This window comes from Nomascus leucogenys, chromosome 12 (assembly GCF_006542625.1).
Source record: "Nomascus leucogenys isolate Asia chromosome 12, Asia_NLE_v1, whole genome shotgun sequence".
NCBI lineage: Eukaryota > Metazoa > Chordata > Mammalia > Primates > Hylobatidae > Nomascus > Nomascus leucogenys.
In genome coordinates, this window is record NC_044392.1 from 88,934,176 (window position 1) to 88,961,330 (window position 27,155).

General features: G+C 40.6%; 2 protein-coding genes across 3 annotated transcripts in view; one reads left to right on the forward strand and one right to left on the reverse strand.

The window, feature by feature from the left end:
* The window catches only part of DDAH1 (dimethylarginine dimethylaminohydrolase 1), a 155,750-nt gene extending 132,668 nt beyond the window's left edge, over nt 1-23,082 (forward strand). For both annotated transcript variants that reach the window (XM_030825127.1, XM_012500457.2), the window contains exons 5-6: nt 16,691-16,834; nt 19,983-23,082. In XM_030825127.1, coding sequence (XP_030680987.1) covers nt 16,691-16,834; nt 19,983-20,099 — 261 coding nt within the window. In that variant the 3' untranslated portion in view covers nt 20,100-23,082. The remainder of the gene's footprint in view (nt 1-16,690; nt 16,835-19,982) is intronic.
* The window catches only part of LOC105738391, a 124,081-nt gene that overhangs the window by 59,730 nt on the left and 37,196 nt on the right, over nt 1-27,155 (reverse strand). The gene's annotated exons all lie outside the window — the stretch shown is intronic.

Here is a 27,155-nt window from a genome sequence, read left to right on the forward strand (position 1 = left end):
TGTTAGCCAGGATGGTCTCAATCTCCTGACCTCGTGACCCACAGCCTCGGCCTCCCAAAGTGCTGGGACTATAGGCGTGAGCCACCGCGCCTGGCCGGAACATCTTTATATCTGTTTGTGCTTAGCAATGTTTTTATGCCTGTTTGAGGAAAACCACAGAAAGACTCCAACTTCATTCCATTTTCTTAGAAGAAGCTTCAATTTCATATATAACTATTCAGTTGGATATCTAACAAACATGATTTTCTAATTCATACATAAAACTCTGATACGAAAAGCAGCTAAGATTTTCAAAACCTCCTATTACTGTCTCTTCTGCAAAAACACTTTTAAAATAGCAATTGAAAAGACATCACAGTGGTAAGATTTACTGAGCAGCAACTATTAATATATGAAAGATACTATCCCAAGCACAGGGATACTGAGTTGGATGAGAAATGATCTCTGCCCTCAAGGCTGCTCCCATTTAGCTGGAGAAACAGGAGAGAACATTAAAAGATAAAAACTGTCACCATGCAACACAACATAAGTGGCTAATAAATGGTTCAGGGTCCTAGGAAAGGTGGTAGGAGTTCTGGAAAGGGAGTGATCAACCAGAAGCGGGACTCAAAGTCTGAGTGCACCTGAATGAACGTAAGCCATAGCTGGCACAGAAGAGTGGTGGTTATTACAAACAGGACAGTCTGGGGAAGTGTCAGTAGTACCATCAAGAGACAATGGCCGGAATGGGGGCTAGATGCAGGGAAACAGAGAGAGAGAAGGTCAAAGATACAAGTTGGGGCTGCTTCAAATTATCTTGGCCAATGAAATCGGGGTTTTCTTATCTGTGGGCTGTGGGGGACAACAAAGATTGTTTTTAGCAGAGGAGTAGAAGCTGAAGGTGTTTTTTTTCAGAAAGATCTGTCTCGCACGGTTCCCATAATGATTTAACAGGAATAAGGATTAGGAGTAATAAAACTAGCTGATGCCATTGCACAGCACAGTCTATGAATAAATGAGTGGAGGATCTGGACTAGGAAAGTAGCTGTGAAAATGGAAAGGGCAGTGCAGAAAGTGAGGCCCACTTAGAGAAGTAACAGAACATCGTGACTGATGGACTTTAAAGGAAGAAAAAGGGACCAGATCAACACGTCGGAAGATAATTACAGAACTCCTGTTCTGTGCCCCTGGGGACAATGATGAACAAAATGACTTCAGAAATAACTACCACAATGGCGTGCCTTTGGCAGAATTTTTGGAAGAGTTTAAACTCTCCCTGTCACCATGAATTCAGCTCTCCTCATCCACAAAGGAACAAACCATCAAAAATTGGTGGGCAAATGTTGCTGGATTTCATTGACCTAGATTCACATTTTAGGAATGGAGCAGTACTCAGATATGACAGCAGCTCTGGTAGACATCCGTTGCCTAAGCTTGTAAGACACTAACAGGGTTGGCTTCCATTTCAGTTTCCATTGGCAGCAGTGGAATCAGTGCTCACTCAAGTCTGGAGTCTCTGTCCTTTACCCTTTTCCATTTATTTTCATCTGTTACTCTCTCTCAAGGCCCACCAAAAAAATCATCTTAAAAACATTTGCATGCCTTCCAACTCTAGCAGTGTCAGATTGTTTCTTGGCTGAATTGATTTGGCAAAAGATTAAAAAAAAAAGGATGATTTCTGTCTCATGGGCTGAGATCGTACATCACAGCATGACCTATGTGATACTCTCAGCCATGCCAACACCAGTACCTTTGGTGTTGAAGGGATTAGGAAACGTGTCAGTTGAGCTGGAAGGAGGAGGGTTTTGAGTTTTGGGTTACTGTTTCTCTGTGGAAATCACATGTATTAAATGCCATAGGTGTTGATAAGTATCCTATTGCTTGGCTGAAGGTTAATAAAGCATAGAGTGAAACATAGACACTAAATTAGAAGTGACATTTTGACCGTGAATTATTCTGCAGCCTCTGAGGAAAACTTCCCCACTACATGACACAATACTAGAATTTGGATCATCCTTAGAAATACTGACATGCAAAAGAAACACATATACCACCCTCCTGCAAAACCATCCCACTACCATTGCCCTGCTCTTAATCACTTACTATTTTTCCTTGTTTTCATCTTTCAAAATGTTGTATTTGTCCAATAATCTTTAAGACTATTTCTAAATCTCATTTTCTCAGTTATGGTTCTGTTGCTGCTGTTGGGTCCCCATATTACTCATCACACTACCTGTCTGCAAATGTTAAAGGTAGCTTTGGAGATAGATTACAACAGCCATTCCCTTTATCTCTTCCCGAAGTGGGACCAAGTTTAAACCTGTGACCACATACTCAGAGGTGACTCACCCGTTATAGGGTTCCCAAAACAACAACAATGAAAAACAATTAGGAGCTAAATGAAAAGCGCTGAATCTTTAGTTTTTGTATGTTTTCTAATCACTTATTTCTTTTTTATCCACACCCTGGCAAACGATAAGAACTCAAAGTTCGGCTACTACCAGTCATATTATCAATAGCAGTAACAATACCTGTTAGATGTGAAGATCATATATATATATATATTTTAGTAGAGATGGGGTTTACCATGTTGGCCAAGCTGGTCTTGAACTCCTGACCTCAAATGATCCCCCACCTCTGCCTCCCAAAGTGCTGGAATTACAGGCATGAGCCACCACACCCAGCCAGATCATATTAATTTGAATAGTATAAGTTAGTGGTCCTCAAACTTTGATGTACCCAAGAATCACACACAGTACACATTTAAAATGTACATCCCATTCCTGGGGTTCACCACTAGAAATTCTGATTCAGCAAGACTGGGAACCATGGCGTGATTCTGATGCAGGTAATCCACATGCTGTGAGAACACTGGCTGTGTCTAGAGTTCACCAGATGTCAGTTCCTACATGAGGGCAGGGAGAGAAAATCTATTCCTAAAGTAAATTGTTATGTCCTTGAACAGAAAATGTCACCTAAAATCATTCAGAGTAATATCATATTGAGTAAAATACCTGACACTTTAGAGAAATAGCTCTCATATGAAGGAAAATCAGGCATAATTCCCCTAGATTACTGAAATACAAGTGCTTATGAAATGCTAACTTTTCTCTAAAATGCTGTCTTTTTAGAAAGAAATGCCTACAGAATGAAAGATTTTCGTTTATCACATTTTCCATATAGTGCCCTTCTCTCTGTTGATAACATGTATATTAAAATACAGTGTATCTGCAGTGAGTTTTTATTATGCTCATTCTCATTAGGCACACAGTCACTCAGACATAGAGAAAAGTCTGCCTTCCTTCCCAGCTAAGAAGTCCTGTGGTATAATACTAAATACATGATACTAAATTCTACAAGAAGGAATAGCGGCAGGAGGAAGGAAAACCAGATCTGTGTTTGGGGGAGAAGTTTGTCTGGTCCCATCCCTGAAGCTTGTTAGAGAGAATTTGAGAAAGGTCTCTGGAGAGCAACCAAAGCTGATGAAAGTTGGCAGTTCGGTGACTGGTATGGATCGCACAGAAGGATAATGCAAAAGTGTGGACTGGCAGCTCTTTTCTCTTTTCATTGAAGGCAGAGCTCTGAGTGAGTGTGTCTTTTAAAGGAAATTGCATCAGGAGACTTTAGGAGGGTTTTCAGAGTTATTAAAATGGATAGACTATGGAAGAAAGGGGACGTTAACTTTTTGAAAAAATTAATTTTATTGGCCGGGTGTGGTGGCTCATGCCAGGACTTTGGGAGGCCAAGGCGGGTGGATCACGAGTTCAGGAGTTTGAGACCAGCCTGGCCAATATGGTGAAACCCTATCTTTACTAAAAATACAAAAATTAGCTGGTCATAGTGGTGTGTGCCTGTAGTCCCAGCTACTTGGGAGGCTGAGGCAGGAGAATTGCTTCAACTAGTTCAGCTCCCTTTGTCCCAGGATCACCCTCCCCAGTGTGCAGTACAATGTGTGGGCTAGAGTTCTGGAGACCCTGCCACTCTACTGTGTCCAGCCTGCATTGTACCCTGCAGCCCTCTGTTAGTGGGGCTCCAGGGATGTGAAGATACAGGGGTTGCTGGGTCCCAGGGCACAATGCAGTCTGGTGGGAAATGGGCTCTCTAACTGGCTCTCTATCTGTCCAGGACTAAGTGGGTACGTGGGACCTGAGTGGGCTCCCTCTCTGGAGCAATGCTGCCACACGGACCCCAGGAATACCAGTTTCAGGTCCTTGGGGTTTGAGAGACTCTTATGACTAGGATTTCAGGACTCAGCATGGGAACATGGACCACTGGGAATCTCTCACTTACCCTTTCCTCTCACTAGGGACCCTCTCTGGGCTCCCAGCTGATTCCAGCCAGGCTGTCTACCTTGCCTCCCTCTCCTTCAGTATCTCAGGTGTTTTCTGTCACTTCTCTGCTGAATTCCAGCGTTCTCTCTTAGATGTCTATTCAAAGTATGATTATCTACTTGCTATTTTGGCTCTTCTTTGCTGGGGAAACAGGTGTCCAGTGCCTCTAGTCAGTCATCTTAAAGCCCCTCTCAGGCAGTGTTCATTTTGAACTAGTCTGTGGAAAGACTATAAAACATGAAAATATGCTATCATTAGAATGTTATCCATAGCTATATTGTCTCAGCCTTTAAAAGACCTCCAGGACTTGATGCTGGTATGTTGTCAGGCTCTCAATACACTCTTGATGGATAGATAAATAAATGATTTTAGATATGCAGCAGCAATGAAGGGTGTACTTGGGCATCATATATTGTATCAATAGACTCTATAGTCCGTTGTTTTTAATATTGGTTTAGCTTTGATATGTTAAGATGGGTACATTGTTTTATATATATTTATTTATATATATATTTATATATATTTATATATATATTTATATATATATTTATATATATTCATATATATATTTATATATATGTGAAAGATCAATTATGAGTGACCCAAAAATGTGCTTTGAATATTCCCTAAACATCTCTAACTACCTTTTATATACCTTTGCTTCAGAGTTTGACCAATAAGTTCTAAATTGTTCAATGAAACAACATAGCCCAGGATTTTTTAAAACATAATTACCGTTATACAAAGAAAGCATGAGTAAGAAGCAAGAGAATGGAGTGGGATTTCAGTTGTTTGGATGAGAAAATTCCCAGAAATGTTGGGAACTGCCGGAAATGCCTGGTTGTTAATGCAACTTGCCATGCAGATTCTCTTGGGCTGAAAGCCAGACAGTTCCCACTCTATTTTGTGACAGCTCCACCCTGGGGAGCAAGGCCAATTCCTCCAACCAGCAGCTGCATAACAGACCATGACAGTGTGGCCACAGTGATTCTCAGAGCTATTTCCTCCCTGCAGCTGCATGCCTTCTTCATTAAGGAGTTGCCTATAATAAAAGTGAGGTTGACTGTCTTTTTACTGCTAGCATACTTTTCATGTGCTTGTCCTGCCTTAAATGATAGATTTTCATCTCCTGAAGGCATCTCTTTCCCTTTCCCACCTCACACTGCCATTGTGCTGAGCCCGAAGGGGGCATACCATAAAAGATTGTTGAACAGAGCTGACCAATTGATCTAATCCCAATAATAATCTCTCAAATTAGTTTCCATAAAGTGGAATCATTCCTTTGGCAAAATTCAGAAAGGGCATTCGGAACAGCAACTTGACTTCTCAGATCTTTCCCCCAAATCCTGTAGAACTCATTTGTATCATTCAGAGTTGAGTCTGGGGCCTCTCAGGATATCGAGTAATCTGCTGTTAGGGAAAGGAATTTGTGGTGACGTGTGGAGGGTTTAGGTGTGTCTCCTTTCCATTCTGGCTTGAGACACAGTGAGAAGCAGGAAGTACAGTCCCTGGGGTTGGAAAAACACTACATACAGCACTGGAGCAGTACCACCTCCTCCATGCTTTTTTAGGAAAAAATGTTGGAACATAGAACTAAACGGCCCAACAGCTGCATTCTCAGGATATTTGAAATGGTGCTCATCTTTTAACGAAGCCTCTGTGCATCCACAAATGGGAAACAGAACCTGTTCCTTGGCCTGGGGTGATGCCCTACCAGGCAGGATGTGTGAACGCATCCTCACAGAGCCCACTAGGGTGTAAAAAGGGAAAGATGTTCAAGAGCGACACAGCCTTCCTGCATCTTTCTCTGCATGTTCCCTGCTGAATGGCCAGCACCCTGTCTTATGTACATACATGTGTCTCCTGAACCCAGCTACAAATAAATGGTAAGCTTATTCAGACAATAACAACATACAAGAGAAAGGAAAATAATTACTCCGACAGGAAAGGAGAAATCTGTTCTTTGTCCCAAAAGACAAAATCTCTTTGTGTTTATAATAAGCACCTTCAGCATTTTCAAGGGGGAAAAGCATATTTCTTGTCGGTTATCTACAGTTACCACTTCATACATCCCTTTCGTTTAGAAAGGCTACACCTGACATAACTTTTGTAATTTTTTTCAGTTAAGCAGAACTACTCACTGCTCCAAATGGGGCCTGTTCATTATTAAAAGTCATTTCTTTGGGCATATTCTTAAATCTGTCTTAAAATGATAACCGTGGAGTCTTGATAAATTAATTGAAAAGCTTCTCCTAAGGTAGCTTTGTTGGGGTTTTGTTAAGTCATTTATTTTAAGAGTAACTCTCAGTTGAATTTATCAGTGAATTACTTCATATAGTCTCAGCATTAAATTATTTCCCCACTAAAGATATTATAATTCCTTTCCTCCCAGTAATGAAAAATTGAAACTATCCTCAAATAATTCTAAAGTAGGTACTGGCCTTTATGTTAGTAAGTATAGGAATGTCCCCACCAGAAGCTTTAAATGATAAAAATTAAAGAGTGAAGAGTGATTAGAATTTCAAATACATGCCAGTAACTGAAGAACAATTCAAATAGGAATCAAGTAGGGGAGAGGATTGTTCATTCAAGGAGGTGAGGTTATAGGGCAGAGCATGGAAACAGCTGAAGTCAACTGGACAGGCCCTGTCACTCCAGTGACACGTGGTACTTTCTGAGATGGGCACAACCTTGGAGATTTTAGTTTGTTTCCTCACTGGTAAACAAGAAGTCAGCACTGATAACAATCCCTGAGAACACTTCCTCTGGAATGTATGACATTCCACGCTTCTGCTTTGTAGTCACCACCGGACATGCATGAGTCACGCTGAGAGGTGGGGAATTTGCCCAGACCGCTAGATCCAGTGAATAAAGTCAGGCCTAGGAGATGTACTCTTGCCATGCTTCTTTCTCTTTCAACTCATCTGGTACTAAGAGACATGGGTGATTTATTTATCTGTAGATAAAGAGTACAATGAAGCATCTGCAGACCACAGATTAAACTGGAAAACCAAGTGGCAGTTATCTGGTGATTACGAGTGGTGGGAGCACTTAGCCTGAATGTGTGGGCCAAAATATGCCACACACAGTTCTCCCAATTGCTTAGAAAAGTAAGTCAATGGGAGTAATAGATTTTCTAGGGTTTGTTTTGTTTGTGTCTAGGTTGACCAGTTAGCAGTGGTTGTGTATACGTGCTGTAAGGATCTCTCTGAGGTCCTCAAACCACTGGGGTCCTACTTAGTACACCTCTGGCTCAGAGAACTGCCTCCCCAGTTGTCTGGAAGAAATTCTGAACTTCTTGGGTAAACTAGGTCCAATCTGTGTGACAGGATGACCGTCCAGTTCTGACTGCAAACATGAGCAGACTGGCCATCTTGGTCCACCCTCAACAGCACATAATAAGCAGAGATTTAGACATAGTGGAATCCCATTCCCTGCACCTGGAAAAAAGCACATTTGTGAGACTGACCAAAAGCTATTGTCTAGAAGCTTCACAAATCCTAACTGCCACCTTGCATATTGAGGCAGCCCTACTCTACTATGAAAAAGTCAATCTGCCCATTGGGTTTATGGACTATTTTACTAAATTGGGGTCACAACCTGACAGAGGCTTATGTGTTCAGTTTGATATACACTAAAGTTTTTCTTTTCTTTCTTTCTGTGAATGCCCTTAGGTGCCACATACTCTGTAGGTAATTCCAGGTCCACCCTCCTGTTGTCTTACTTTGTCATCCAGAGTCATTTGAGTTAGGACCACAGAGTATAGTGCCCTTCTGTATGGCTCCGAAAAACAGACAAACCTTGGCCTCGTTGATTTTAGCCATGTTTTTTCACATTAAAAATAATGAATTGTATTCCTGTTTCTGGACATAGACCATACCTTGTTTCTCTGAGAGAATTCAATTGTTTACCCATGTGATTGACCACAAAGTTCATCACAGTGCCCTCCTGAGGTTCTCCGTAGCTTTTAAAAAGGTGAAAGGAATGAAGAAATGAACCAGTTAGTGCAAACATATTTTGGTCACCTGCTATATGTTAAGTGACTTGCAAGAAACAAAGAGGGAAGTGAACTGACTTTTATTACACATTGAATATCTGCTAGAAGCTTGTGCTAAGCATTTTATGTACATTATCTGTTCTGGGTTTTTTTTTTAAATAATCTTCAGAGTTACCCTGTGGAAGATAGGTATAGCATTCCCATCCCATTTTACTGCTGAGGGAATTGAGGCTCACAGGGCATATGTGACTTTCCCAAAGTCACACAATTAGTGTGTGGCTGAGCAAGCCTTCAGACCCAGACCTTTCTGACTCTGAAGCCCATGCTCTGTCTACCTCATTATGCCTGGACCTGCATTCAAGGAGGTAGCAGTCTGGTTGAAGAGAGCAAAACTGCACAAAAACTCATAGTAAAATTTGTCCTTATTCCAAAAAGTTTGGGAACTTTGTAGCAATTATCTCTTTAGGGGATCTAGATAGAAGGGATGCTAAGCCTGCAACACTACTAGATTATGTGTTAACGTAGGCCTTAGAAAGAAAGACGCTGAAGAACTAATTGTGAGAATATGGTGGGTCTAGTCTTTTGTGGTTTTTAAGACTAAGGATTAGACTCCAAGACAGATTATCTGTGGCTCAGGCTGGAGTGCAGTGGCAGTATCTCGGCTCGTGGCAACCTCTATGATCTTCCCACCTCAGCCTCCTGAGGAGGTGACTACAGGTGTGTGCCACCACACCCAGCTAATTTTTTTGTAGAGACAGGGTTTCTGTCTCTACAAAAAAACAGGCTCAGGCGGTCTTCATCTGTTCCCTCGCACACAGTAATAAATGGAAGCTGCTATTATTGTGTTTTGGAAGCAGCCAAAAAGAAAATCTGCATAAGAAGAACTAAATTGCAATTCGTAACAAAAGAGCTACTTGGGTCTGTTTTTTTATTCTCTCAAGCTTCTTCATATTATTTCTGGGCATATCCATTTTATAAAGAGGGCTAAATTGAATATGGTGTTAATTTTCTTAGAAAAGTTAATCTTTAGGCGTGTCTTTAACTTCTTAATTGCCCACATGTTGGATTAGAGCTAAGGTTTCTAATCAGGGCTGTAAGAAAGACACACTCCAAAATCCGCTGTTCTGCAGCCACTGCTGCTGACACCCAGCCAAACAGGGTCTGGAGTGGACCTCTAGTAAACTCCAACAGACCTGCAGCTGAGGGTCCTGTCTGGTAGAAGGAAAACTAACAAACAGAAAGGACATCCACACCAAAAACCCATCTGTACATCACCATCATCAAAGACCAAAAGTAGATAAAACCACAAAGATGGGGAAAAAATAGAGCAGAAAAACTGGAAACTCTAAAAAGCAGAGCACCTCTCCTCCTCCAAAGGAACGCAGTTCCTCACCAGCAACGGAACAAAGCTGGACGGAGGATGACTTTGACGAGTTGAGAGAAGAAGGCTTCAGACGATCAAACTACTCTGAGCTACGGGAGGAAATTCAGAACAATAGCAAAGAAGTTAAAAACTTTGAAAAAAAATTAGAAGAATGGATAACTAGAATAACCAATGGAGAGAAGGGCTTAAAGGAGCTGATGGAGCTGAAAGCCAAGTTTCGAGAACTACGTGAAGATTGCAGAAGCCTCAGTAGTGGATGTGATCAACTGGAAGAAAGGGTATCAGTGATGGAAGATGAAATGAATGAAATGAAGCGAGAAGGGAAGTTTAGAGAAAAAAGAATAAAAAGAAATGAACAAAGCCTCCAAGAAATTTGGGACTATGTGAAAAGACCAAACCTACGTCTGATTGGTGTACCTGAAAATGACGGGGAGAATGGAACCAAGTTGGAAAACACTCTGCAAGATATTATCCAGGAGAACTTCACCAATCTAGCAAGGCAGGCCAACATTCAGATTCAGGAAATACAGAGAACGCCACAAAGATACTCCTCGAGAAGAGCAACTCTAAGACACATAATTGTCAGATTCACCAAAGTTGAAATGAAGGAAAAAATGTTAAGGGCAGCCAGAGAGAAAGGTCGGGTTACCCACAAAGGGAAGCCCATCAGACTAACAGCCGATCTCTCAGCAGAAACTCTACAAGCCAGAAGAGAGTGGGGGCCGATATTCAACATTCTTAAAAGAATTTTCAACCCAGAATTTCATATCCAGCCAAACTAAGCTTCATAAGTGAAGGAGAAATAGAATACTTTACAGACAAGCAAATGCTGAGTGATTTTGTCACCACCAGACCTGCCCTAAAAGAGCTCCTGAAGGAAGCACTAAACATGGAAAGGAACAACCGGTACCAGCCACTGCAAAAACATGCCAAATTGTAAAGACCATCAAGGCTAGGAAGAAACTGCATCAACTAACGAGCAAAATAACCAACTAACATAATGACAGGATCAGATTCACACATAACAATATTAACTTTAAATGTAAATGGGCTAAATGCTCCAATTAAAAGACACAGACTGGCAAACTGGATAAGGAGTCAGGACCCATCAGTGTGCTGTATGCAGGAAACCCATCTCACATGCAGAGACACACATAGACTCAAAATAAAGGGATGGAGGAAGATCTATCAAGCAAATGGAAAAACAAAGGCAGGGGTTGCAATCCTAGTCTCTGATAAAATAGACTTTAAACCAACAAAGATCAAAAGAGACAAAGAAGGCCATTACATAATGGTAAAGGGATCAATTCAACAAGAAGAGCTAACTATCCTAAATATATTTGCACCCAACACAGGAGCACCCAGATTCATAAAGCAAGTCCTGAGTGACCTACAAAGGGACTTAAACTCCCACACAATAATAATGGGAGATTTTGACACCCCACTGTCAACAGTAGATAGATCAAGGAGACAGAAAGTTAACAAGGATATCCAGGAGTTGAACTCAGCTCTGCACAAAGTGGACCTAATAGACATCTACAGAACTCTCCACCCCAAATCAATAGAATATACATTTTTTTCAGCACCACACCACACCTATTCCAAAATTGACCACATAGTTGGAAGTAAAGCTCTCCTCAGCAAATGTAAAAGAACAGAAATTATAACAAACTGTCTGTCAGACCACAGTGCAATCAAACTAGAACTCAGGATTAAGAAACTCACTCAAAACCGCTCAACTACATGGAAACTGAACAACCTGCTCCTGAATGACTACTGGGTACATAATGAAATGAAGGCAGAAATAAAGATGTTCTTTGAAACCAACGAGAACAAAGACACAACATACCAGAATCTCTGGGACACATTCAAAGCAGTGTGTAGAGGGAAATTTATAGCACTAAATGCCCACAAGAGAAAGCAGGAAAGATCCAAAATTGACACCCTAACATCACAATTAAAAGAACTAGAAAAGCAAGAGCAAACACATTCAAAAGCTAGCAGAAGGCTAGAAATAACTAAAATCAGAGCAGAACTGAAGGAAATAGAGACACAAAAAACCCTTCAAAAAATTAATGAATCCAGGAGCTGGTTTTCCGAAAAGATCAACAAAATTGATAGACCACTAGCAAGACTAATAAAGAAGAAAAGAGAGAAGAATCAAATAGATGCAATAAAAAATGAAAAAGGGGATATCACCACCAATCCCACAGAAATACAATCTACCATCAGAGAATACTACAAACACCTCTATGCAAATAAACTGGAAAATCCAGAAGAAATGGATAAATTCCTCGACAAATACACCCTCCCAAGACTAAACCAGGAAGAAGTTGAATCTCTGAATAGACCAATAACAGGTTCTGAAATTGTGGCAATAATCAATAGCTTACCAACCAAAAAAAGTCCAGGACCTGATGGATTCACAGCCGAATTCTACCAGAGGTACAAGGAGGAACTGGTACCATTCCTTCTGAAACTATTCCAATCAATAGAAAAAGAGGGAATCCTCCCTAACACATTTTATGAAGCCAGCATCGTCCTGATACCAAAGCCTGGCAGAGACATAACCAAAAAAGATAATTTCAGACCAATATCCTTGATGAACATTGATGCAAAAATCCTCAATAAAATACTGGCAAACCGAATACAGCAGCACATCAAAAAGCTTATCCACCATGATCAAGTGGGCTTCATCCCTGGGATGCAAGGCTGGTTCGACGTATGCAAATCAATAAATGTAATCCAGCATATAAACAGAACCAAAGACAAAAACCACATGATTATCTCAATAGATGCAGAAAAGGCCTTTGACAAAATTCAACAACCCTTCATGCTAAAAACTCTCAATAAATTAGGTATTGATGGGACATATCTCAAAATAATAAGAGCTATCTATGACAAACCCACAGCCAATATCATACTGAATGGGCAAAAACTGGAAGCATTCCCTTTGAAAACTGGCACAAGACAGGGATGCCCTCTCTCACCACTCCTGTTCAACATAGTGCTGGAAGTTCTGGCCAGAGCAATCAGGCAGGAGAAGGAAATAAAGGGTATTCAATTAGGAAAAGAGGAAGTCAAATTGTCCCTGTTTGCAGATGACATGATTGTATATCTAGAAAACCCCATTGTCTCAGCCCAAAATCTCCTTAAGCTGATTAGCAACTTCAGCAAAGTCTCAGGATACAAAATCAATGTACAGAAATCACAAGCATTCTTGTACACCAATCACAGACAAACAGAGAGCCAAATCATGAGTGAACTCCCATTCACAATTGCTTCAAAGAGAATAAAATACCTAGGAATCCAACTTACAAGGGATGTGAAGGACCTCTTCAAGGAGAACTACAAACCACTGCTCAATGAAATAAAAGAGGATACAAACAAATGGAAGAACATTCCATGCTCATGGGTTGGAAGAATCAATATCGTGAAAATGGCCATACTGCCCAAGGTAATTTATAGATTCAATGCCATCCCCATCAAGCTACCAATGACTTTCTTCACAGAATTGGAAAAAACTACTTTAAAGTTCATATGGAACCAAAAAAGAGCCCACATCGCCAAGTCAATCCTAAGCCAAAAGAACAAAGCTGGAGGCATCACGCTACCTGACTTCAAACTATACTACAAGGCTACAGTAACCAAAACAGCATGGTACTGGTACCACAACAGAGACATAGATCAATGGAACAGAACAGAGCCCTCAGAAATGATGCCGCATATCTACAACTATCTGATCTTTGACAAACCTGATAAAAACAAGAAATAGGGAAAGGATTCCCTATTTAATAAATGGTGCTGGGAAAACTGGCTAGCCATATGTAGAAAGCTGAAACTGGATCCCTTCCTTACACCTTATACAAAAATTAATTCAAGATGGATTAAAGACTTAAATGTTAGACCTAAAACCATTAAAACCCTACAAGAAAACCTAGGCAATACCATTCAGGACATAGGCATGGGCAAGGACTTCATGTCTAAAACACCAAAAGCAATGGCAACAAAAGCCAAAATTGACAAATGGGATCTAATTAAACTTAAGAGCTTTCACACAGCAAAAGAAACTACCATCAGAGTGAACAGGCAACCTACAGAATGGGAGAAAATTTTTGCAACCTACTCATCTGACAAAGGGCTAATGTCCACAATCTACAATGAACTCAAACAAATTTACAAGAAAATAAACAAACAACCCCATCAAAAAGTGGGCAAAGGACATGAATAGACACTTCTCAAAAGAAGACATTTATGCAGCCAAAAAACACATGAAGGAATGCTCATCATCACTGGCCATCAGAGAAATGCAAATCAAAACCACAGTGAGATACCATCTCACACCAGTTAGAATGGCCATCATTAAAAAATCAGGAAACAACAGGTGCTGGGGAGGATGTGGAGAAATAGGAACACTTTTACACTGTTGGTGGGACTGTAAACTAGTTCAATCATTGTGGAAGTCAGTGTGGCGATTCCTCAGGGATCTAGAACTAGAAATACCATTTGACCCAGCCATCCCATTACTGGGTATATACCCAAAGGACTATAAATCATGCTGCTATAAAGACACATGCACACGTATGTTTATTGCGGCACTATTCACAATAGCAAAGACTTGGAACCAACCCAAATGTCCAACAACAATAGACTGGATTAAGAAAATGTGGTACATATACACCATGGAATACTATGCAGCCATAAAAAATGATGAGTTCATGTCCTTTGTAGGGACATGGATGAAACTGGAAAACATCATTCTCAGTAAACTATCGCAAGGACAAAAAACCAACCACCACATGTTCTCACTCATAGGTGGGAATTGAACAATGAGAACTCATGGACACAGGATGGGGAACATCACACTCCGGGGACTGTTGTGGGGTTGGGGGAGGGGGAGGGACAGCATTAGGAGATATACCTAATGCTAAATGACGAGTTAATGGGTACAGCAAATCAACATGGCACATGGATACATATGTAACAAACCTGCCCATTGTGCACATGTACCCTAAAACCTAAAGTATAATAATAAAAAATAAAAAATAAAAAAAAAGACACACTCCATAGGTGATCCCCTCTATGGGCCTATCCCTTCAAGAACAATTTAAATTCAGAAGTGTGAGAGAGATGTCCAGTTAAGTCCTTTACCTATACCAGACTGTAGCAGGTCACAACAGGATTACATACAAGAAAAGAATTAATGGTACTGCCAGAGAATAAATAATAAATATCAAGTGAATGTGAAAAAGTAGGTGTTGTTATGTAGTTTGTAGGAGGTAGTTTGCTGCTACAGAAGTTGAGAAAGAGCAAAGTGAGATGATTAAGAAATGTTTTGAGTTGCACAGATCTGGGTTTGAATCTACCTATATGACCTAAAGCAAGTTATTTGACCTCTCTCAGTGCAGTTTCTTCATCCGTAAAATAGAATTTTGAGATTAGATAATAAATGTAAAATGTTTGGCATGGTACCCTGCTAGTTCTTATTGTAATATAATTATCTATTTTTCTGTGAGTTTCTTCCACTAAACTGTAATCTTGGAAAACTGGGTTTGTGTCTTGTTCATCTATATGTCTCAGCCTTTCATACAATGCTTAAGCTCATCCCCATTCCTGATGTTTCCTTCCATGTGAAGGGTATTCCATTATGGGATTGCTCTTGGCCTCTCTCCACCCTTGACATATTCCACACTAGAAGTGAATGATTTGCCTGACTGGTGAGTCCAGAAGGGCTTACTGTATGCCACTCTTAGGAATGAATTTTCTCCAGGAAGCATGCTGTCTCTCTTCTGCTCTTCATACCATAAATCTGACTATCCAGTGCCCCCATGACTGAGTGGGCATGTCTGCCTAGTAATATGAAGCACTTTTCCATACAAACACTGAAAAGTAAAAGTAGATGGGACCGCAAAGGTAGATTAGAACCAGATTGTGGAAAAGATCATGTTATACCTTCCTAGCATGACATTTCAGCAGATTCCTTAAAACTGTATGGATATTGACACAGAGTAGAAAGAGTCTACATGACTAAACCCCAAATAATATTTGTTTTTGTGGGTTTTTTTTTAATTTGGATATTCTTGTTGTTAGGGGGAGGAGTGGTTTTTTGAGAGTTTTGATTATGTTGAAGAGGTAAGGATGAGGTATCAATATTTTAAATTTTGTGCAGAGTTCATTTTTGTGTTGTTCTTAAAGTTATTTTATGCTAGGATACTAATAAGTTCATAATTTGAAGAACAGACCTGCCAAGTAGGTTTTTTTTTTTTCTCTTCAGTTGTGGTCCAGGGAACCTCTGCCTCAAAATTATCTGTAGGGCTTCAAAATGCAAAATTCCTATGCCTCAACCAAAATCTGCCAAACCAGCTTTCCCTAAGGGTGATGCCTGGGAATATGATTTTCTCATTCTCCGCAGGTGGCTTTTATGCTCATTGTATTAAGGCCATCACCTGCCAATGAACAGGTGAATTCAGTTTAAAAGTATGTGGAAGAGCAAAGCGTGTGTGTGTGTGTGTGTGTGTGTGTGTGTGTGTGCATGTACACACACACACGTGTGGTGTTACTGATTAATCAGATTCACATTATTGACTATTCTGATTACTGGTATGGCCCTTCTTTCCTATAGAGGAGGCAGCCCTGCTTACTCAGCCAAAGATATCAAAACCCCTGCTGGGCCTTACATGTGGCCATTTTGCATCTTACTGATAGGTCTTACGAACAAAGACTAGAAAAATAATAGACAGTTTTAAAACCTTAAAAGAAAAGAGAGACAAACACATACTTTTAAAGAACAACAAACACCCTTGCAATTCTTCCAAAGACTCATAGCTTAATCAAGTTTTCCTTGTCTGGTTCTAAGTGACTGGAGGTAATAGATGGGAATTTGAACAGAGGAACAGCCTAAAGTGTCAGTTCCAAGCTTGTATCCTACCACACTGCCTTCCTTCTGTTTGAAAGTGTGGGGAGATACTCTTCTTAGGCCTGCTGTGTTTTTCTTTATAGATCATGCAACAGATGAGTGACCACCGCTACGACAAACTCACTGTGCCTGATGACATAGCAGCAAACTGTATATATCTAAATATCCCCAACAAAGGGCATGTCTTGCTGCACCGAACCCCGGAAGAGTATCCAGAAAGCGCAAAGGTAAAAAAATATCCCTTCTGGCCATTGCAGCTGGGTCGGCCTCCATGGGGATTTTTTCATAATGGAGTGACCAATAGGAGCCTCCTTTTCCTGTATACATATCAAACAATTAAGAAAAGAAAGGATGATACAATTTAGGGCACAAGGAAAATGTGTTTCACTTTTCTCATTCGTGTCATTGCTCACTAATGCATGCATAGTAATTGAGATGATCACGCCGGATATTCAAAGCTTTTCAAATAAATACTCAGATTTTCAAATAAGTACTCACCCAAGTCTATGCCCCAGCTCTGATTAAATGTACTTTCCCACCCTCAGATACTCATTAAGCATAAAGACCTACAATTAGATGGTCAACAGTATCATTGTTTTCTGACAGATCTGAGCTGCCCCTCAGGAAAGGGCAGCTTTTCTTTTTATTTTTATTTTTTTATTTATTATTATTATTATTATTTTGAGACAGGTTCTCACTCTGTTACCCAGGCTGGAGTGCTGCCGCACGATTTTGGCTCAGTGCAACCCCACCTCCCAGGCTCAAGAGATCCTCCCACCTCAGCCTCCTGAGTAACTGGGACTACACGCATACACCACCACAACCTGGCTAATTTTTGTATTTTTAATAGAGATGGGGTTTCGTTATATTGCCCAGGCTGGTATCCAATTCGTGAGCTCAAGCAGTCTGCCTGCCAGGGCCTCCTAAAGTGCTAGGATAACAAGCATGAGCCACCATGCCCAGTCCTTTTTTTTTTTTTTTTTTGAGACAGGATCTTGCTCTGTTGTAGAGTGCAGTGGCATAATCATGGCTCACTGCAGCCTCAAATTCCTGGGCTGAGCAATCCTCCTACCTCAGCCTCCCAAGTAGCTGGGACTACAAGCATGCACCATTATACCTGGCTAATTTTTTATTTTTTGTAGAGACAGGGTCTCCCTATGTTGCCCGAGCTAGTCTCAAACTCCTGGGCTTAAAGGATCCTCCCACCTCAGCCTCCCAAAGTGCACAGGCATGAGCCACCACACCTGGCCATTTGTTTCTTTAGGTAGAGGAGTATGAATGACCCAGAGTGGTGGGTGTTCATTGTCAGGGCTGCAGAAAGAAGAAACTGCCCGTGCTAGGTAGCAAAAAGCTCTTCATTGAAAAGATAGAGCAGGTAGTAATATGGTACACTCGAAATCAGCTAACTGGTCGCTCCAGGAGTCTCTGTGTTTGTGTTCCAATAAGGGAGTTCTCTCTGGATCTGGAATGCTTTTCCTGGTCTAAGAAAATCTCCCTTGTTTTTCAGCGTACTTTGCCAGTCTCATCTATATACTTTAGTAATTTCGATTTTACCCTACCAAGCAAACATAACAGTGCTCATCCATAGATTCTTCAAGTGTCCATATCTTCTAGGCACTCAGCATCTCATCTCTGCCCAGAGGAACAAGATATTTATACTGTGCATTACAGAAGAGCCTTTAGTAATCATTGATCTTTTTTTTTTGTCTTAAGCTTTGCAAATATTAGAAAATATTTTATACTACCTTTTAAATATGCAATATTATATAATTACTAGGTTCACTCTCTAATCACAGCCTCCTTCTGAGCAGATAAAAAGAAAAGGGTGAGGGAATACATAGATAATTTTTTCTATTTCCATGGCTGAAAGTGTGAACCTGAGGAAAATAGAGGACTCCTGACCCAGGACTGGGGCTTACCCAGCTCTTAGATGAGTAATGTATCTCATACTTTAATGCACATCAGGGTTGCTAAAAATGCAAGTTCCTGGACCCCCACCCTAGAATCTGCAATATCAACAAGCACCCAGTCACAGAACTCACTTTGAGAAATACAGATCTGAATCATTCATCCCTCTTTAGCCACATTGATCATCTGACCTACCAGATGATTATTCACTGCCCCCCGATTCAGCCGTGTGTCTCTCAAAAATAACAATAGTATTAATAATATCCCTGTTTACTGAGGGCTTCCCCAGTGCCAGGCAGGGTGCCAGGCATCCCAGGTGTATTATCTTATTCAGTCCTTGTAACAGCCCTATGGAGGCAACATTACTATTCCAATATCACAGAGAAGTAAACCGAGGCTCAGAGGAAATGTCACTTTACTGAAATAATTCTTTAAGTAGTAGGTTGACAGAACTGGGTTTGGGACCCTACTCTGGCTCCAACACTCTTAATTAACCACTGTGCTGAATTTTAAGAAACACAGTGCTTCCTAAAGAAGCACAGGAGATTGTTATTAGGCAGTACACTTTCAAGTGATTCTGTTTTTAAAAATATGCTTTGTTTGATCATCACAGAAAAATCTATGAACTGTTAATTGAAGTTTTGACATATGCTTTCTGTTAGTGTCAAAAGATGCTAATAAAATTCATACCTGTAATTTAAAAGCAGTTTAACCTGAAATACTTAAGTTATATCTTGTCAAATTTTTCCAGTGGTGTTGGTAAGACAATAAACCTAAAGTATAGTTGAGAGGGTTTTAAAGTGTGAAGAGAAGGCCTAGTGTGGTGGCTTATGCCTGTAATACCAGCACTTTGGGAGGCCAAGGCAGGATGATCACTTGAGCCCAGGAACCCAAGACCAGCCCTGGCAACATAGTGAGACCCTGTCTCCACAGAAAATAAAAAAATAAAAATTAGCCAGGCATAGTGGTGTGTGTCTGTTGTTTGTCCCAGGTACTTAGGAGGCTGAGGTGGGAGGATCACTTGAGCCTGGGAAGTCGAGGCTGCAGTGAGCCATGGTTGCGCCACTGTACACCAACCTGGATGACAGAGCAAGACCCTGTCTCCAAAAATATATAAATAAATAAAAATAAAGTGTGAAGAGAAAGTAATATTCAGACTGACACATGGCCACCAACTTCCACGTACCACTTAATCTAGCAATGACAATGGCAGAGTAAAGGCATCTCTAGCAAAACCACATTTCTGACACATCTTTGGCCTTGAGGTTAAAGCACAGAGCTAGTGGTTAACCAGTTCCCACCAGCTCTATGGGGATGACTGTGGGCATGTGTGTGGTTGAGACTTCATGTGTGTCTTGGGATTAAATGAATGAAAAGCCCAGATGCACAAATCAAATTGATTCTCCACTTCTGAGGATGGTAAAACATAATCCTTCTTTTCTTCCTCTTCCTTGATTCCCACTGTAGGTTTATGAGAAACTGAAGGACCATATGCTGATCCCCGTGAGCATGTCTGAACTGGAAAAGGTGGATGGGCTGCTCACCTGCTGCTCGGTTTTAATTAACAAGAAAGTAGACTCCTGAGCTGCAAAGTCCCCCCGGTAGCCAGCAAGACCGCACAGGCAAGGCCGATGACTCTGTGCCCACTCCTGTTGTTTTCCTTGACAATCTACTGTGCCACTGTGCTACTAACTCTTGTTTACAAAATTTGATTCTAAGTTGAATTGCTTCATTCAACACCCCCACCCTCCCTCCCCTCGCGGTGGTACCTAAGCTGTGGATTTGCTAAATGAATTAAGCAACCTAGAAGATATAGAGCTAATGAATTATCAAAATGTGATTAATCCTAGTAAGGAAACACTCATTTAGTGTTTGTATTTTTGGTGTGAAAAATTATTTAGTTGCCAGTATATTCTGAAGAATGTCTTCTTGATCAGTCAGATAAGCTTGCTTTTTTTTTTTTTTTTTTTTTTTTTCATGAATCATGTTTGGTTCCTGTGAAAGTCCCTGGTCCAGGGATCCTCCTCCTTTCTCTTTTACTTCTGAATTCTGAAATTCAGTTAGTTACTTTTGCCTTTCGCTCTTCTATCACAGCCACCTTGACCTTGGGTAAAACCCAAGGTCTTTCCTTCTGGCTACCTTCCTGCAGGTCCATCCTGTCTGTCATTGGTCTCCTCTGCTTCTGACTACATCTGCCACCAACAACCCTCCCCTCACCCCTGCCAGGGGCAGACAGGCTCCTCAGCAGAACTGTGACTGAAATCAGAGCTGCTGTCTGGGGCAGTGTTAACTACGCAGAGGCACATCCTGACAGGGTTTGCCCCAGAGATCTAAATTCCAGAAGTAGGGCACCACACCTAGGAAGGTAAATCCAGTATCAGAAGGTTGCTAAAAGATTAAAGATCAAGAAGCTTGGAAACATCCCATGGGTACAATGTCTTAGAAAGTCTTTAAGTCACATACCATGAATTTTTGCTTCATTACTGACCATATATGACCTTGGAGGAACTCTTTTTTTTTTTCCTTCAACTCATTTCTGTTTCCACCTACCCTGACTCACCCTATTTCCAGTCTTCTACCCCTTGCAGTTATCGTCGTCCAGCAAAGTCACTTCTTTCAAAAGAGACATCATGTCTGAAAATGATTACTGGTAGTCTAATATGAGCCAGAGTAAACAGCTCCTCATAGTCAATGAACATGTTCAGGAAGCAATCACCTTGATGCTTGAACCCAACCCCAGACAGTGGACAATTCTACTTTGAAATATCCGTGAATATTTACTGTGGAATCCAATTTAAATTTCTTTCTTCTCTAGCCTTTAAATTACACAACTTTCAACTGACACGGGCCTCTTACAAAGAACAATGCGGCACTGAAGGAAGAGATGATTCCTTTACTCAAACCTGCAGGAATCAGCCTATTAACAGGCAGGGGAAATGGTACTTTCCAATGAATGGTAACTGATCCAGGCACGTTATCACACTTCCTAGTCATCTCCACCTTTCCTGTATTGCCTGTGGCTTGTTGTTTAAGATTAAGAATCAAGGAGATTAAGAAATATCACTTCAAGTCTTGCTCTGCTCACCTCTATGTTTGCAGTCAAATTATTCCTTATGTTGGTGACCTAAAGAGAATTACTTTCATTCATTTCATTTCCTCCGTAGCAGATGGAAGTGAGAAACCTCTGAGAAAATGAAAACATCCTTAACCACTATCTTTCCCTTTTATTTGATTATTTTATGTCAGAAATGTGCAAAAGGTTTTTCTCCTCCTTTTCTTCCTTGTTGCTTAACTTTTTAATTCATGCCATATGCAGATATCCAGTTATGTGCATTCTGTGAATAAACCACGTCTTGGTCACTGTCATATTTTGAACCATCTCATCAGAGATGAATAATATCTTTTTACCAGAGAGAGAATGAATGTTAGCCACATGCCGGAGTTAACAAAGAAAAAATGTTCTCAAGGTTGCCCTTTTGGGTTAAATCTGGCCCTTCCTTGGCAAAAGCAAAAATTCGCCCTGTGAGAGCTGAACATCTCAAATACAACCACAGGAAAAATGGCCCAATCAATCAGCCAGTTTAGGCTTACCAGCATATAATTTTTAATATCTTTACCTCTATCATCCCAAATCGAAGAACTCTTCTCTATTATGTTTAATCAACTGCAAGCAAATAGATTTTTCTTTGTAACAATTTGTTCTGCAGAGGCTGTTTTTCACTTTTCCTTTCTTTTGCTTCTTTCTGTCTTGTCTTTCCTTCTCTTTGTCTGGAGAAATCATTTAGACTCTGTGTGCCTCGTCTACATTGCATTCTGCTCTGCTATGTTACCTGCTAGGCTGGCTTCTTTGGACTCCCTATGTGATTGATGATGTGAAAACCTAAATTACTTGCAGCATAGCATTACTTCCTTGATGTTCTCATTAGCATAATGTTATTTTTGAAAAGGAAAGATACTATCACGTAAGTTTTCCTCTTGTCCGTTGTGATATATACACCAATGGATAAACTAACAGAAACTGCTTTTTGACATTAAAAGACATGAGAAATTATATTTAACTAAGTAAAAGTTAAGTCAGAATTACTTGGGTGATGTGATTCAATTTAGTTAAACGATGATATAGAGAAAATACATTATTTAGCATTATTTCTTCAGCTATAATGAATTGCTATAGAAATCAGGCAGATCTTTCTAATGTGTATTGATTGGTCTTTTCAGCTACTCTGAACAGATTACTAAGGTCATCGCCTCATCTCTAAGGGAGAAAAATAGTCTGTAGATGAATAATGTAAGGTAAAGAGTTGCATGTCAGTCTTTGTAATTATTTACTCTTTAACATTCTCCAGAACTCAGACATGATTTCAACATGGTGTTAGATTTGTGCATTTTATTTTCCTGACCACCTCATTCCAGCCAATGTATGGTTATCCACTCTGTGTGCCAAAACCAATCATGCCTTTCACGGCCCTTTAGTTCAGAGAAGTTCTGCACTGATTTTTAGTCTCTTGCTGTCTCAATCTTACATGTATACCAATCACAATGGAATAAAATGTGAGTTGTACTGTGATCAACAGTGTATGTCTCTTTTCTTTGCAACAGAAACTGCCATGGGGAATGAAGTCATCATTTCTTTGCTGTCAGTCATGGGATATTTTCTCTCTTGTCCTTTAGGCTATGAACTTAGAAAAATACTGTACCTGTAAATCAATTGCCATCAAAGCTTGGGTTAAAATAACATTTGAAGTGATACTTCATACTTCAGGCACTTAAAAAGTGTGCATATTATACACACTAGGTCAGGAGAGCTTGAGTTCCCCTGTGCCTCTCCTCAAACGGCATCCCTTCGTCCCTGTCACTGTTAACCATATTCAGCACATAGTTATGTGGTTCAGTTATGGAGGCAGGTGAATGATTTTTTTATTTGCTCATACAAGAGTTTGTTTTTGTTTTATAGTAAGCATCTTTTAGGAAATTTGAAGGTTTTTTTAAATGAGGCTTTTTTCAACAAGTTTTTTCAATCTGTATTCTTTTCTTTCAATGATTGTAAAAATAACTGCTTACTGTTAAAATCCAAGCAACACAAAAAACTATAAAAGTATATTAAAAAACTACCCCACAATTTTATCACCCAGAGATAACTATTATTAACATTTCAGAGAATATTCACAGATCTGTAAATAGATAGATAGCAGTATAAATATGCAATAATTTTACATAATCATGCTGTTCTGTAGTCTGCTTCCTTCGACTTAGCAATATTGTTGGCCGCTTTCCATCTCAACAAATGTAGATCTACATCATCAGTTTTAACAGCCCTGAATATTCTACAACACGGTTATTCAAGCAGCTCATTCCAAATTATATAGTGTTAAGTCACAGATAGTCAATATGCCCACATTGCTATTAGCCAGGGGTCTTCATCTATCAAAATTGCGCCGCTTCTAAGCTTTCACCCAGCCCCAGAGCTAGTTCATGTGGCATATTTTTATCATAACTGAATGGTCTGTGCGAATGCTCATCAGATGCAAAGACCAGTTCTAAAATTCCTTGGGGATGTCATTGATTTAATCACACCTTCTCAGTTGATGTTGCATTGATTATTTCTGCATTATTTAGATTGTCACTGGCAGTGATGCTAAAAAATACCAAATGCCACCTTGCAAACCTGCTGTGGGTCCCAGTCGGAAATGGAGCCCTCCACCTCAGTACCAGATAGACTGCTCCTCCCAGAGGAGAAAGGGAGATACTTCTTAAAGGAAGAGTTGGCAGGGGTTCCCTGACTGACCTTCCTCCCCACCTCTGAAAGAATAAGGGGAGACGAAACAGAAAAATACCCTCTCATGGCAAGCTACAGATTCTGGAAATGGGAATTTTGCTGACTGAAGAATGCTGGTCATCAACGATTTTAGACAAGTGAGCACATATTTAACAAGTGGCCATACTCTGCCAGGCTCTGGAGTACAGCTCCTATCTTTCAAGAGCTGATGGTTTGGGAGAGGCAGGGAAGGATGACTACACAATTACACAAATGATTATGATACAGCAGAATGTACGAACTACAAAAGAACAATGCCATGTCTGTTCCCAAGTCAGGGAGACCAGACATAGGAATTGGGGTTGAATCTGGGCTTGGAAGGACAGCTCTGGCTTCAATAGGTTGAGATGGGACTACAGGCTGTCTAGGCTGAGGGAGCCGCAGAAGCAAAGGCATGGAGGTGGGAGAGCATCATGTTAACTTCAGAAGCAAGTATTTGAGCCCCTGTTATGTGCCAGTTAACTCTGCTAGGCCCTGAGGATACAGTGGTGACAGTCCCTACCCTCCTGGAATGTACATGCAACGGGGAAGACTGACTTTGAACAAGTTAGGGCAAGGGGAATGAACATTATTAAAGGAGAATGGGGTGCTTAGAGCAGGCCATAGGGGCAAGCAAGCAGATTTATTTGGCTGAAACACAGGGTAAGTATAAGAGCATGGTGAGACAACATTGGTTGGAACATTGAGGGCCTTGCCTGCTGAGTTAGGATATTTGGACTGAATTTGGCACTCTGCCAGGATCCCCTGAAGACTTTTCAGTCAAGAAGTGATATTATTGGAGCTTGATCTGGCAGCATATATAGGATGACTGGGAACTGAGAAAGACTGGTGTTTCACCAAGCTTAATTTCTCCAAGTTTAATTTGTTATTTAAATATCTCTTCTTACCACCAAAATGGAGCCTGAAAGCCTGGCAATTAAGTCTCTTTATATTTTCTTTCCTGAAGAACAGATTAATAACACCTTGCCCTCTGAACTCCGAAGGGACATTTTCAAGGCAAATGCGATAAAAGAACTGAAGGGTTCTTTGGATGAAAGAGATAATGTAAATATCATTATCATCGTCATTATCCTTATTAACTCCAATCACAGCAAGCTTAGATCCCATCAAAATGTCATCTTCTATTTGAAACATCAATCACTTAGTCCAGAAATAACTCGGGATTTTCATCATAGATGCCTCTAAGCTGGCCTGACAGCTTCCGTGGTGAATTCACAGGTTTCCCTGGTAGCTGACATTGCTGTGCCACAGACATACTTGCATTAGGAAACTGTTGGCTAATCAGAATGTTCCCCGTCTCCCTTCCCCCTCCAAACCCTCATTTCTAAGTTAGTGAAAGCTAGGCCAGTTATAGCACAAGATAACTGGGGTTATCAGGCTTTTAGGAGGATGGGCAAGTGCCAAATATATTACTGTCACTATAAATAAATAAAAGATTCAAACAAGTATGAACTTGGTAAAATATTGCCTGAGCTGGCGTGTGACATGAATGCCTAAAAGCAATGATGGGTCTCTAGTTCTTGGGAGGCCCCCTCTATTTATAAATGGAAAGTTTAGCCATTTGGCTATGAATACTGAGAAAGAGCTTGAGTGAGTTAACGCAGGCCTAAGGAGGTAGCTTGCTGCCCCAACTTTATTGAAGTCTAACTGACAAATAAAAATGGTATATATTTAAGGTGTACAACTTGATGCTTAGATAGACATTGTGAAATAATCACATCGAGTCAATTAACATAGCCATCACCTAACAGAGTTATCACTTTTTCTTTTTTTCTTTTTTTTTTTTTTGGTGATAACAAATACTTAAAATCTTTCCTTTTAGCAAATTTCAAGTATGCAATAGAGTATTGTTAACTATAGTCACATTGCAATACGTTTGATCTCCAGCATTTGTCTATCTTGGAAACGGAAACTTTCTGCCCTTTGGCATCTCCCCATTTCTCACTTTAAAAGCAGGAACTTTAAGTTCCTGCTCATGGACAAGAAAGCTTACTTATTAGCTAGGGCTCTGAGGTAAGAACTCAGAGGATGACCATTCAAAATTAAACTAGGATCCTATATGCTATAGGTTGAATGTGCCTCTATCCCACCATGGTACAAAGACTGCGTATTTCACATTGATGCAGGAAAAGCTCAGGAACCAAACAAGTTCTGATTCCAAGCAACAGTCTAGCTGTGTAAAAGGAGCTAGTGGAATAAATACTGATTCACAGGGCCACAGAGGCTTAAAATTCCAGGGAAGGATGTGAGCAAAGTCATCATTTTGTTTACAGGGGACCCGGATGAGGGTATGAGGTCCCCTAGAGTTAATGCTAAGACAGTAACATGGGGTTTGCTTCTTTCCAGGCTTGATAATAATTGGGAGAGACAGAAAGAATGTTGTTAGCAGGGCAAGATATAACAGTATCAAGGAGTCTGTTAGGAAATAGAATTCATTCCCACTTGGTTCAAATAAAGAGATTACCTTAATGAAGGTCTGTTTCAGAAGTATGAGTGTTAAGGGTAAAAACAAGGGGTGGTAAGACACCCGGAAAACAGATGTCAGCAGCACTCCTAGGCCCAGCAGGACAGGGACAGAAAATTGTGCTGCAAAATATAGGACAGAGAAGGCAGGGCCACAGACCCAGCCACAGAGAAGAAGTACCTTAACCTCTTTCTCTCCTCACTCTGATCTGCTGGTGCTCCCCATTGGCTGAACACAACCTGCAAGATGCAGTTGGCGGCTCAGGGGATGCCCCCAGCCTAGGAGGTCAGCCTTCTAGGGCAGAGAACTGGCAGAGAAGGGCAGAGGATGGATCTGGAGAGTCAGAGGATATCAGCACAAG